Here is a 12,953-nt window from a genome sequence, read left to right on the forward strand (position 1 = left end):
GGAGGGGCTGACCGCTGCCCTGTCTCTTCTCTTGCCCCTCTGCAGTGCTGTGGGGTTGACTTCGAGGTCAAAGCATTCGCCACAGACAGTGCAGATACCGGAGAAGACAAAATTCCCAAGAAGTAAGAGAAGCTGGGGGCAGGTGGGGGATAAGAAGCCACACCCCACCTTATGTCTTAGTGACAGTCTTCCCAAAGGGCCGGTCTGGCAGGTGAATGGCGCCTCCCCAGGTCAGGACCATCGGGACGAACCGTCTCCAGCAGGGATGATCATTTAGGGGGAAAAAAAAACGCAAAATAAAATGACAGGGGAGTTAGAAAGTTCAGGGGCTCATGGGAGCCCTTAAAAGCCTCCAGATTCTCCCATTTCCTTAGTTGTCTTCGTCTTTTTTTTTTGGTTTTTTTTTTGTTTGTTTGTTTTTTGTTTTTTAGGGCCTCCCCCGCAGCACATGGAGGTTCCCAGGCTAGGGGTCCAGTCAAAGCTACAGCCACCGGTCTACACCACAGCCACAGCCACGCAGGATCCAAGCTGCATCTGTGACCTACCGCACAGCTCACAGCAATGCCAGATCCTTAACCTGCAGAGCAAGGCCAGGAACCGAACCCACAACCTCATGGTTCCTAGTCAGGTTCACTTCTGCTGCGCCACGATGGGAACTCGCAGTTTTCTTCTTCTTTCGTAATGTCTTTATTGAGATAACACATGCATAACATGTTTACATTTTAACCATTTCCAGGCGTACAATTCAGCGGCATCAAGTACATTCACGATGTTGCATAACTGGTTACACAAGTATCTGCTATCTGTGCCCCAAATTATCTACACCCCGGAGGCTGTGTCACCCCAGACAGGAACTCTGAGCATTAAGCAGTGACTCCCCTTCCTCCTGTGCTCTCAGGCCCTGGTGTTCCTTTTTCTTGTCCCCAAACAAGCTTTCCTATCGTGCCCTCAACACTTTCTCCTCGTGCGCAACACGCACACCTATGGACCCTGGTAACAAAGGACACTAATAGTGCCTCCTCTTTGTAGAGAGCTTGGAAGCAGGTCACACGGACACATGTTCCCACATCCGTTCAGCCAGGAGGAGGCCGAGGGGGAGAGGGGACCCTCCGAGAGCTGAATGGTCCACACCAGCAGCCGGGCCCCAGCCCTCCGGAGCCTGGGCCCTCTTCTGGTCCATCCTGCACCCGTGTCGGGAGGAGCCCCAGCCTGAGGAGGGGGAGGGGGACCTGGGAGGCCGAGGTGAGGAGGCCCAGGTGCCCATCCGGGAACTGTCTGTGCCGTTTCCTCCGCAGGAGCTCTGTGCGTTTGCTGATCCGGAAGGTACAGCACGCACCCCTCGAGATGGGTCCCCAGCCCCACGCGGAGGCTGCCTGGCAATTCTTCATGTCCGACAAGCCCCTGCACCTCACCGTCTCCCTCAGCAAAGAGGTGACTCACAGGGTGGAGCAGGCCCTGGGGTGGGGTGGGGTGGGGTGGGGTGGGGGGTGGGGGAGCCCGCCCGGGCCCTTAGCTGGGGGCCTGCTGCAGGCAGAATAGCGAGTAGTTAAGGCACCAACGTTTGAGAACCACTGGCTTCTTTCGTAACTTGGAGCCAGTAAGGGTGCCCCTCAGAACAGGGCAAAATGGGCTTGCATTCCACTCACTCCTTGTGGATCCAGACAACTTGGGGGGGTTCACCCCCCAGCCCAGGCTGACGTTGTTCCCCGCTCTGGCCCCATGGGCCTCTTTACTAGTGTGGCACCAATCGGGGTGGCATTCCAAATTCTTCACTTCCCTGCAGGCTTCAGTTTTGCAGTGACGGTGAGGGGTGACCGTGCCATGTGGGAACATCATGGCCGAACAAGGTGACAAACCGCTGGCCGGGGCTGCCCTTGGTCCCTCAGGGCCCTCTGGTCAACAGGAGTTGTGCACAGACATTGGTAAGGGCCCAGCAGGCTGTGTGTGTGCACGCATGCACTCGCACACAAGGACACTCCCACCTGGGCCTAGACCACACAGAATCCCTGCTGAACGAGCTCCACTCCTGGCTCCCTCACTGATTTCCCTTCATTTCACTCATTCTGTCCCAAATAACCTCATGATGCCACCTGAGACCCCCGGGCTAACCGCGTGACTCAGGATGCCGCGTTGGGCCTGACCCCTCATCACCAGCCTCAGCCCCCCACGTTCGGGGCGGAGCCTGTCCAGACCCTCGTCTTTCCTGAAAGTGTGGGCACCCAGCTGCTTTTACTCCAGTTAAAGGACTGAGATGCATTTAGAACAGCATGACCTTGGAGTTCCCGTCGTGGCACAGTGGAAACGAATCCAACTAGGAACCATGAGGTTGCGGGTTCAATCCCTGGCCTCACTCAGTGGGTTAAGGATCCGGTGTCACCGTGAGCTGTGGTGTAGGTCGCAGACATGGCTCAGATCTGGCGTTGCTGTGGCTCTGGCGTAGGCTGGCAGCTACAGCACCGATTTGACCCCTAGCCTGGGAACCTTCATATGCCGCGGATGCAACCCTTAAAAAAAGAAAAAAAGGAAAAAAAAAGGCAAAACTTGACCTCCCTCTCTTCCTCTTTTCTGACTTACCTGCTCACTTTTCCAGCTCTATTGCCACGGGGAACCCATTCCTGTGACCGTGACTGTGACCAATAACACGGAGAAGACCGTGAAGAAGATCAAAGCACTAGGTAGGGCCTTCTGCTCAAAGCTGGATGGTGGAGTCTTCCAGAACTCCCCAACCTGCTCCTGTGTCCCTGAGGTCCCTCCTCTGGTCAGTAAAGCCCTCCTGGGTCCTTGGAACTGCCTATTTGACCCTGTTGTCACGACTGTAGGACCTTAGAGGAGGTGTCCTTCAGGACCCTCTCCTGCAGCCTCATGCTGGCTTAGGGCACAGCCTCCCCGAGGACACCTTCTGGTCCTTCCTTGTCACGCCCTCCTGGAGGCCCTCCCACCCAGCAAGTCTGGGCGTTTTCTTTCTGCAGTGTAGGGCGGTGCTGGGTTTACCTGTGGGCTCCGTGTAGGGGTGCTGGGCTCACCTGTGGGCTCCGTGTAGGGGTGCTGGGCTCACCTGTGGGCCTGTGCTGTGTGTGTCCTCTGTGAACCCAGTGAGCAGCCTTGGCAGTGGCTCTCGATCTACTTTCCCAGGTTCTGGGATGGATCACAGTGAAGTGCTTTGTAGATAGTTGTCCCTGCCGTCACTCTACGGTTATGATGGCCTGGCCTCCTGCCTGCTGGTCCTATGTACCTCCTCAGCTCCAAGGGCCTCCAAGTGCAGGGGATGCTCCTAGATCTTGGTCTTAGGTGGGTGACATAAAAAAGACACAGTAGGAGTTCCCCAGCGGTGCAGAGGGTTAAGGATCCAGCATTGTCACTGCTGTGGATTGGGTTTGATCTCTGACCAGGGAACTTCTGCATGCTGGGGGCACGGCCAAAACATAAGAAAATAAACCTAAAAAAAGACCTGAGAGGGAGACCTGTCCATTCACTTCTCCCTCAGACATAGGATGACTGACGTAGAATCGGACTTAGAGTGTTTAGAGTGACCAGCTGCCCGTGTTGACCTGGACCAAGGACAAGAGCCTTTCGGTCCTGAAATAGGACCAGTCCCAGGACAGCCGGTCACCCTAACTGTCATGCACCACTTTGCGCTTCCCTGTCATGCGTCTTAGATAAGGCTCAGGAATTTGATGCACACAGACGAAAAAAGTCTAGATTTTTCTTGATGCTAATATACATGCTTATTTTATGGCTTTGTTTTATGTTGGTTTAGTTCCTATACCTTGAAGTCTTAGTAGGACCTGATGTTTTTTTTTTAACTAGCATGTTGTATGCAGTGTCCAGCATGGTATTCCCCAAAGCAGCAGGATTGAGAATGTGTTATATGATACTTAGATTTTAAATTATTTCCCTGGAGTTCCCGTTGTGGTGCAGCAGAAACAAATCCAATTAGCATCCACGAGGGATGCAGATTCGATTCCTGGCCTTGCTCAGTGGGTTAAGGATCCAGCATTGCTGTGAGCTGTGTTGTAGGTGGCAGATGTAGCTTGGATCACTTGTTATTGTGGCTGTGCTGTAGGCCAGCAGCCATAGCTCCGATTCAACCCCTAGCCTGGGAACCTCCACATGCCATGGGTGCAGCCCTAAAATTAAAAAAAAAAATTTATTTTAAATTATTTCTCAAAGTTTCATGAATCCTGACACTGAAGCCCCTAATTTTTGAAAGAAGCTGTTGAATATCTGAAGTGAGAGGTTAAGAATTTTTGGGGAGTTCCCGTCGTGGCGCAGCGGTTAACAAATCTGACTAGGAACCATGAGGTTGCAGGTTCGATCCCTGGCCTTGCTCAGTGGGTTAAGGATCCAGTGTTGCCGTGAGCTGTGGGGTAGGTTGCAGATGTGGCTCGGATCTGGCATTGCTGTGGCTCTGGTGTAGGCCGATGGCTACAACTCTGATTAGAGCCATAGCCTGGGAATCTCCATATGCCGTGGGTGTGGCCCTAGAAAGACCAAAAAAAAAAAAAAAAAAGAGGTTAAGAATTTTCTATAGGCCAAGCACTGTGCTGAGTGCTTCACACAAATTGTATCTTTTAATTCTCAAATTTAATGTTAATGGAAATTAAAAATCATCTTTCTAATCACCACCCAGCCATGGCCATATCAGTTAGGGGCAATTATCACTCCCATTTTGCTGACGGGATAATCAAGGCTTAAAGGAGTTGAGTAACTCACCCCCAGCTGATGGCTAAGCTGGGATTTGAGCCCAGGTGGCCTGGCTCCAGAGCCCACCTTCCTACCCACTGTGTGAACCCATGAGTCCATCCTGTGCTGCCTCCAGAGGGTGTCCAGCTTGGCCCACCGGCAGGAGATGCCCATGATGTAAGACAGAGAATGTGGCTGAGCTCCCACCATGGTGCAATGGGTTGAGAACACAACTGCAGCAGCGCGGGTCACTGCAGAGGTGTGGGTTCAATCCCGGGCCTGGCACAGTGGGTGAAAGGACCCGGTGTTGCTGCAGCTGTGGCGTGGGTTGCAGCTGTGGCTCAGATTCAATTCCTGGCCTGGGAACTTCCATATGCCAAGGGTGCAGCCATTGAAAAAAAGAAGAAGAAGAAGAAGAAGAAGAAAAGGATAATGTTGGAAGGGGGCCCATTTGGGGAAAAAGAGCCTCATCCCAAATGGTGAGGTCTGGGACACTGGAAGCTCGTATGTCCTTGGAAGGGGGTGCGCCATGAGCTCAGAGGAGAAGAGGAATCTCCCAGGAGTGGCAGCTGTGGGAGACTGGCTCGTGGGTGGTATTGACACAGGTTACTGGTGAACAGAAGTGGCCAGAGGACAGAAGGGAAATCTCGGCCTTACAGCCGAGCCTGAGAGGTCCACTCAGAGGGCCACTAGAGAGGGAAGGATGACCGCGTTCCCTGGAAGGCGCATGCAGGACCCCACACATCCAATCACCCACCCCGCCCTGTCTTTGCAGTGGAACAAGTGGCCAACGTGGTTCTCTACTCGAGTGATTATTACATCAAGCCGGTTGCCACGGAGGAAACACAGTGAGTAGTGGGTTGGTTTTTATTTCCTGGGCGGCTCCAGCGTCTCAGTCCAGTTCCCCTTTTGGTTGTCGCCGAGGAGGAAGTAGAACAGTCAGCTGGCTCCCCAGCTTTCCACCTCCTTCCTCTATTCACACTTCAAGGGCTGCCAAGAAAGTTCGCATCTCAACGCTGTTTCAATCACAAGAGTTCTGAGAGGTGGTGGGTCAAGCTGAGGAGTGATGGAGAGGAGAGAAATTCAGGGCGAAATGTCGCAGCGAAAATGGCTGGAACGTTCTGTTGATCCTTGAATAAGTGGCTGGGAACTTGATGCTCTTTCTGCCCTTGGAGTGGATAGTCAGATGACCCGTCAGCCCAGATGAGGGTTCTCCAGCGTGGGATCTTCTCCTTAACTTGGAAATCTGGTACCAGTAACAGCTGGATTAGAATGATGTATCAGTTCTCAGCCAGTTGTCTTAAGTGAATTTTCTCCCATCATTAGAATCACAAGCACATGGGAGGAGTTCCTCTTGTGGCTCAGACGGCTAAGAATCTGACTAGTATCCATGCGGATGTGAGTTCCATCCCTGGCCTTGCTCAGTGGGTTAAGGATCTGATGTTGCCATGAGCTGTGGTGTAGGTCGCAGATGTGGCTTGGATCTGGCATTGCTGTGGCTGTGGTGTAGGCCGGCGGTTGCAGCTCTGATTTGACCCTAACCTGGGAACTTCCAGAGGCCATGGGTGAGGCCCTAAAAAGCAAAAGCAAAAAAATAATAATAATAATAATAACCTGGCGATGGCTTGCTTCTTATGGTGGCATGAGAGACTTGACAAGTTTTGCTCTGTGTGGGGCAGTCAGGTTCATTCAAGACATGCAGAGGCTTCTAGGGGCGACACCTCCCCCCAGAGAGGATTGCTGGGGGAAGCGTTTTCCTCTTTTCTAAGCACGATCGTATGCCAAAAATATTTCCACGTTTAGAGGATGGGGGTGGGGCAAGGACAGCTGATTGAGCAAGATAACGTTACTTAATGTTGAAAAGGTGACTTAGGGATAAACTCTTACTCAAAACAGACCCTGCCCTATGTTTAAATATAGTCTAGAAGGGAGAAGGCAGGGAAGAGCCAGAATGCGCTGGCTGCCTCCTTGGTGCCAGGCCTGGGTCTGTGCCCCCTTCCCGGCTGCACCTCTCGCCTTGGTGCCCCGAGAGGCTTCCTGGCTGCCCGTGTGGCGTGTGCCCAAAAGTGATGGGCGCAAACGGTCCCCCACTGAGTTCATCCCTAATATACTTCGCCATCTGGCCCTCTTTCCAACTCTTGGGTACATTTCGTATCAAAGATTCCCAGGAAACTGGGAACCATCCCAGATACCCTCAAGGGTGGGCAGCAGAGGGACTGAGAGTGGGGTTTCTGGGGCTCTGTGGGCAGGCCTCCTGGGAACCAGGTCAGACCTGATGCCCAAGCTGCCGCCTGTCAACCAGTCCCAGATCCTGAAGTCGCTAGGAAGTGGCCAGGCTGGACTTTGGCCCCAGGGCCTTGGCACAGGCCTTTGGGAAGCTCGGCTGCTGGAAAGGCCCTCATCCAAGGCCAACCCCAGGGCCTCCTTCCTCCTGTCGTTACCTTTACATTGTAATTTCTTTTTTTTTTCTTTTTTCTTTTTTTTTTTTGGCTGAGAATGTTAAGAACAAGTTCTTTTTTTATTATTGTTATTATGGTTGACTTACAATGCTCTGTCAATCTCTGCTGTACAGAAAAGTGACCCAGTCATGTATGTGTGTGTTCTTCTTCTCATGTTATCTTCCATCATGTTCTATCACAAGTGATTGGCTGCAGTCTCTGTACTGTACAGCAGGACCTTATTGCTTTATTTTATTTTGAAATGATTTTTATTGTTTCCATAGTAGTTGGTTTATATTCTTCTGTCAATTTCTACTGTACAGCAAAGTGACCCAGTCATACATAGATACACATTCTTTTTCTCACATTATCCTCCGTCATGTTCCATCCCAAGTGACTAGATACAGTTCCCAGGGCTATACAGCAGGATCTCACTGCTTGCCCATTCCAAAGGCAATAGTTTGCATCTGTTAACCCCAGATTCCCAGGCCATCCCACTCCCTCCCCCTCCCCCTCGGCAACCACAAGTCTGTTCTCCGAGTCTGTGAAGTTCTTTTCTTTTGGAAAGTTTCATTTGTGCCTTATATTAGATTCCAGATATAAATGATCTGTTACGGTATTTATCTTTCTCTTTCTGTCTGACTTCACTCATTCTGAGAGTCTCTAGTTCCATCCATGTTGTTGCAAATGGCACTATTTTGTTCCTTTTTATGGCTGAGTAGTATTCCGCTGTGTATATATACACGCCACGTCTTCATCCAGTCATCTGTTGATGCGCATTTGGGTTGTTTGCATGTCTTGGCTATTGTGAATAGTGCTGCAATGAACATGCGGGTGCATGTGTCTTTTTCAAGGAAAGTTTTGTCCAGATATTTGCCCAGGAGTGAGATTGCTGGGTCGTATGGTAGTTCTATATTTAGTTTTCTGAGGTACCTCCATACTGTTTAGGACCTCATTGCTTTACACTGTAATTTCTGCTTCTGTCCCTCCGCTGCCCAAACCAAGCTCATTAAGAGGTATTCCACCAGGGCCCAGTGCCAGGATGTGGGGCGCCTTGGACTTAAGTAGCATTCTGTAAAGGGTGTGCCCAGGAGCCCCTTGTCTGTACTTGGAGGCAGGAAAAGCAACAGCACCCTCAGCTCCCCAGGGAGATGGAAGAGGGGCACCCTTCCAAGGGTGGCAATGGGATTCCCAGTCTGTCTCCAAGCAGGCTGGGGGGACCTGAGGCTGACTCTTGAGCAGTGTTTTTGGAGTCCTCCTTCTCCTGGCCAGGCACGAGGGCGGAGACCATGCCAGGAGCATGGATACATGCTGCTGGCTCGCCTGGGCTCTGTGGTCACCACGTGAGGCTGCACGGTGGCTCTTGGCACAGGCCGGGGGTCAGCATGTGGGTGAGTGGCAGAGCCAAGTCTCCAGCCTCACCTGCTGCTCAGGGAGTCAGGGATGTGCCTGATTCAGAGAAACCACCAGCTGCACCCAGGCCTACAGAGCCACCTTTGCCAGGGGTTCCCTGTCTGTTTCTGTCAGATGCTGAGAACCCACCGCTCAGCTGACAATGGGGGAAGAAAGAGTCTGGGCTGCTTTGAACCCCCCCCGCCCCAGTCTATACAGTTCACAGTGGAGGACCCGGCTTTGCCCTTCTCGGGAGCCCACCACCCTGGGCACGCTCCAAACAGTGACAGTTTTCCACAACTCCCAGCCTGGGCTCCCTGCTGGCACTGGCCAGATGCCCCGCAGCCCAGCCACATGGTTCACAAAGTCTCAAGGGGAGACAGGGTGCAGTCCCTGATTCTTGGGCCACTTGGTCTCACTGAACCCCACAGAACATTCTAGACATTCAGCAATTAGAACAGGATGAGGGACTTGAGGAAATGTCCTAATGTTGCTGCCAGCCTGTTTTGAGGCGTCGCTAATGCTGTTCTCCTTTTCCCAAGACAAAGGCATGGGCTCCGGAACTTTCTAATGAGGTGCAGGGAGCTTGGGGCCTGGAAAATGTGTGATGGTGGATTGGGTCTCGTGGTGGCTTTATAAGAACAATTGGCTAAATCTGCTCTCCGTTTGCCTTCCTGCAGGCAAAAAGTGCCACCAAACAGCACCCTGACCACGACGCTGACGCTGGTGCCCTTGCTGGCTAATAACCGCGAGAGAAGGGGCATCGCTCTGGATGGGAAGATCAAGCACGAGGACACGAACCTTGCCTCCAGCACCATGTGAGCCCCTGAGACCCGGTGCCAGGCTGGCACTGGTCTGCACCCCCTCTTCATCCCACCCCCGGTCCCACCCCCGGTGCAACATACTGGTTATGGCTCTGGGCTCTGGAGGGAACCTTGTGCCAAAACCCCAGCTCCGCTGCCTCCGCCTGGGCCACCCTGGGCTGATGCCTTGTGCTGTCTGAGAACGTTTTCCCGCTGACAGCGCCTTGTCACAGAGTGGTGATAAGGATGATATGATCCTGTCCGGGTGAGTGTGGTGCCTGGCACACAGGGAGTGCTCCAGAAATGCCACCTGTTACCTTTAAAAATATCATCAGCTTGGAAGTTCCCGTCGTGGTGCGGTGGTTAACGAATCCTGCGAACCATGAGGTTGTGGGTTCGATCCCTGGCCTCGCTCAGGGGGTTAAGGATCTGGCATTGCCATGAGCTCGGATCCCACGTGGCTGTGGCTCTGGTGTAGGCTGGCGGCTACAGCTCTGATTAGACCCCTAGTCTGGGAACCCCCATATGCCACGGGAGCGGCCCTAGAAAAGGCAAAAAGACAAAAAATAAAAAAATAAATAAAAAATAAAAATATCATCAGCTCATGTAGCGCCCTAAGCCTGAACTGAGTGACGCCGCCGGCTACACGGTTGCTGGAAAGGCCGCTTCTCCATTTCCATCAGCAAAGGTTTAGAGCGTCAGGGAAGGTCAGGGGTCCCAATGGCTCCTGACGTCAGTTTGATGTAAGTGAAAATAAACACTGGTCTGCTGTCCCGACTCGAAGAACCACGGCCTGAGTCAAGCCAGCAGGTCCAGTTAGAATAGAATGAAGCTTCTAAAAGCTTCTAAGACAAACACCCCTGCCGAGCCTCACCACGCTCCCAGGTTTCTGTGCCGTCAGCGTGTCTGCTGCTGAGCCTCACGGAACTGCCGCCCAGGCTTGAGGCCCCTCACCGCCCTCTGCACCTTCCTGCCCCCACCCCACCGCCTCCCATGCGTTCCACGGCCCAGTGGTCACCTCCAGGCAGGGCTCCTGGGAAGAGCTCTCTGTTTGCCCTCCGTGGCCCCCGTGGTTCAGAGATGAATGGTGGGACCAGCAAACACTGGGCCAGAAGCAGGATCCTGAGAGTCACAGGATTTTCCGAGGATTTTTCCCAGGATGCTGTGTTGATGTGTTAGATTCGAAAGCACGTCTGGGAAGCTCCGGGAGAGAGACCCATAGGTCCACACTCTCAAGGATGCAGGCGTCACAGCATCAACAAGAGCGAATTGCGTTCACAAAGATGCTTTGTGGTTCATGGAGTAGTTTATAAACACGTCATTCTCCCCATGCTTTTGTGAAGAAAGTGAATTTATACACATTTCACAGATAAAGAAATTGAGGTTCCGCCAGAATGAGAGGCCAGCCAAGGCCCTGGGGTCAGTTAGCGGCAGAGCAGAGCCCACCCCCTCACCCAGAGCCCCTTGTCCACCAGGCATCAGGGCTGCCTTCCAGCGCCCCGGACAGTGAGGACACAGCAGAGCCCAATGACCCAGGCTCCTGGAGACGATGCCCTCTCAAGAGCCGGGAGGTGGGGGGGGGGGGTCACTCGTCCAGCCTTGGCTTCCTGCCGCCCCCTGCATCCCTCTGTTTCTCGTCTCTTTGAGCAGCATGAAGGAAGGCATGGACAAGACCGTCATGGGCATCCTGGTGTCTTACCAGGTCAAGGTGCAGCTCACGGTGTCTGGGTGAGTGTCCAAGCATCAGGGCTCTGTCCGCTCTGTCCCGGCCATCAGCAGTCTGCATCCTCACTTTCCTGCATGACCGGGAGACAGGAAGCAGGAAAGGCCCACGAATCCTACTCACTGCTAAGGAGAGTTTAGGGGAGATTCTATGTGTCAAGTGTCACAATTCCGTCTCACACAACATGAGGGGAAAAGGAAGACGAGCAGACCACACAGTAGGTTCAGTATTGGTACCGCTCGGCAAAGATGGGTGTGCAGGCGTTCCCGTCGTGGTGCAGTGGAAACGAATCTGACTGGCATCCATGAGGACGCAGTTAGATCCCTGGCCTCACTCACTGAGTTAACGATCTGGCGTTGCTGTGAGCTGTGGTGTAGGTCACAGACGTGGCTCAGATCTGGCGTTGTTGTGGCTGTGGTGTAGGCCGGCAACTGCAGCTCAGATTTGACTGCGAACCTGGGAGCCTCCATATGCCGCAAGTGCGGCCCTAAAATGCAAAAAAAAAAAAAAAAAATCCATTGCCAAAGGCTCTGGCCTTCTATATTGATGAGCCTTGGGTAGTTTAGCCATCAAAAGCAAATCCAGGAGCTCCCAACATGGCTCAGTGGTTAACAAATCTGACTAGAAACCATGAGGTTGCAGGTTCGATCCCTGGTGTAGGTCTCAGACGCAGCTTGGATCCTGCATTGCTGTGGCTCTGGTGTAGGCCGGTGGCTACAGCTCCGATTGGACCCCTAGTCTGGGAAGCTCCATATGCCATGGGTGCGGCCCTGGAAAAAGACACACACAAAAAAAGGCAAATCCAGGCATATATTCCATAAGTTTAAGCGGATGAGGAGGTCCCCAAATTTTGGATGGGGCAACAAAGAAGAGCATGGGTTGATTTTGCAAACTTCGTTGACACAATGCGTGGATTTGTCCTGTTTTTCAAAGTGTATAGTGTTTTCTTTCATTTTCTCTGAGAGGAGCTAAAACAAGATAGCATGTGAGTGAATAACAGGTATTTTACAGTGACCTTTGTGGCCAGGAGAGAAATTCTGGGCTGGGTTTATTTTGAACATTAGGAATGAGCCTACATGGTTCTTCTTTGTAACTGATCCATCCACTTGAGAAAGAGATGAAACATCACAAGGAGAGAGGAATAGTTGAGTTGACTATAAAGGGGAGTGGGAGTTCCCGTCGTGGTGCAGGGGAAACAAATCTGACTAGGAACCATGAGGTTGTGGGTTCGATCCCTGGCCTTGCTCAGTGAGTTAAGGATCTGGCATTGCCGTGAGCTGTGTTGTAGGTTGCAGACACGGCTCAGATCCTGCGTTGCTGTGGCTCGGTGTAGGCCAGCAGCCGCAGCTCCAATTGGACCCCTAGCCTGGGAACCTCTATATGCCGCAAGTGCGGCCTTGAAAAGCAAAAAAAAAAAAAGGGGGGGGGGTGCGTGTGCAAAGATCCTGCCAGGTGTGAGTGAGGGATGTGATGGGGACGTGTCCCGCCTCTGAGTAATGGGAAGTAAGGTCGTCTGGCCCATGGACGGTCACCACAGCCCTGTTTGCTTTTGTGTTTTCTAGCCTCCTGGGAGAGCTCACCTCCAGGTAAGCCTCTCATCACCTTCCTTCGCTGCTTGGTTCCAGGATGTAAAAGGAGAAAATCTGGGCTTCGAAAGAGTGACGGGGAAATCAGGTTTCCTGGCAGCCATGCTCGGCCCTATTAGGAGACTTGCCCCCCCCCCGTCTCCCCGCCTCCCAAGTGCACCCCCAAACCTTGGCTAATATGTGCGAGGCTTTGAGACCATAGCTGAGCCTGTACCTGGGTAAGGACACACATACACACACACTCGGAAAACTGGCACACCCCATGCAGCTGCTGTGTGTGTGTGTGTGTGTGTGTGTGTGTGTGCACGCATGCACGCAAATATACGTG

At 52.7% G+C, this 12,953-nt stretch overlaps 1 protein-coding gene across 4 annotated transcripts in view; it reads left to right on the plus strand.

The window, feature by feature from the left end:
- Nucleotides 1-12,953, plus strand: part of SAG (S-antigen visual arrestin) — a 36,875-nt gene that overhangs the window by 16,387 nt on the left and 7,535 nt on the right. For all 4 annotated transcript variants that reach the window (XM_047773794.1, XM_047773795.1, XM_047773792.1 and 1 more), the window contains exons 7-13: nucleotides 46-122; nucleotides 1,296-1,431; nucleotides 2,591-2,675; nucleotides 5,459-5,531; nucleotides 9,194-9,331; nucleotides 10,967-11,044; nucleotides 12,602-12,625. In XM_047773794.1, the coding sequence (XP_047629750.1) occupies nucleotides 46-122; nucleotides 1,296-1,431; nucleotides 2,591-2,675; nucleotides 5,459-5,531; nucleotides 9,194-9,331; nucleotides 10,967-11,044; nucleotides 12,602-12,625 (611 nt within the window). The remainder of the gene's footprint in view (nucleotides 1-45; nucleotides 123-1,295; nucleotides 1,432-2,590; nucleotides 2,676-5,458; nucleotides 5,532-9,193; nucleotides 9,332-10,966; nucleotides 11,045-12,601; nucleotides 12,626-12,953) is intronic.

The sequence above is a fragment of the Phacochoerus africanus genome, chromosome 3, assembly GCF_016906955.1.
Source record: "Phacochoerus africanus isolate WHEZ1 chromosome 3, ROS_Pafr_v1, whole genome shotgun sequence".
In the NCBI taxonomy this organism is placed as follows: Eukaryota; Metazoa; Chordata; class Mammalia; order Artiodactyla; family Suidae; genus Phacochoerus; species Phacochoerus africanus.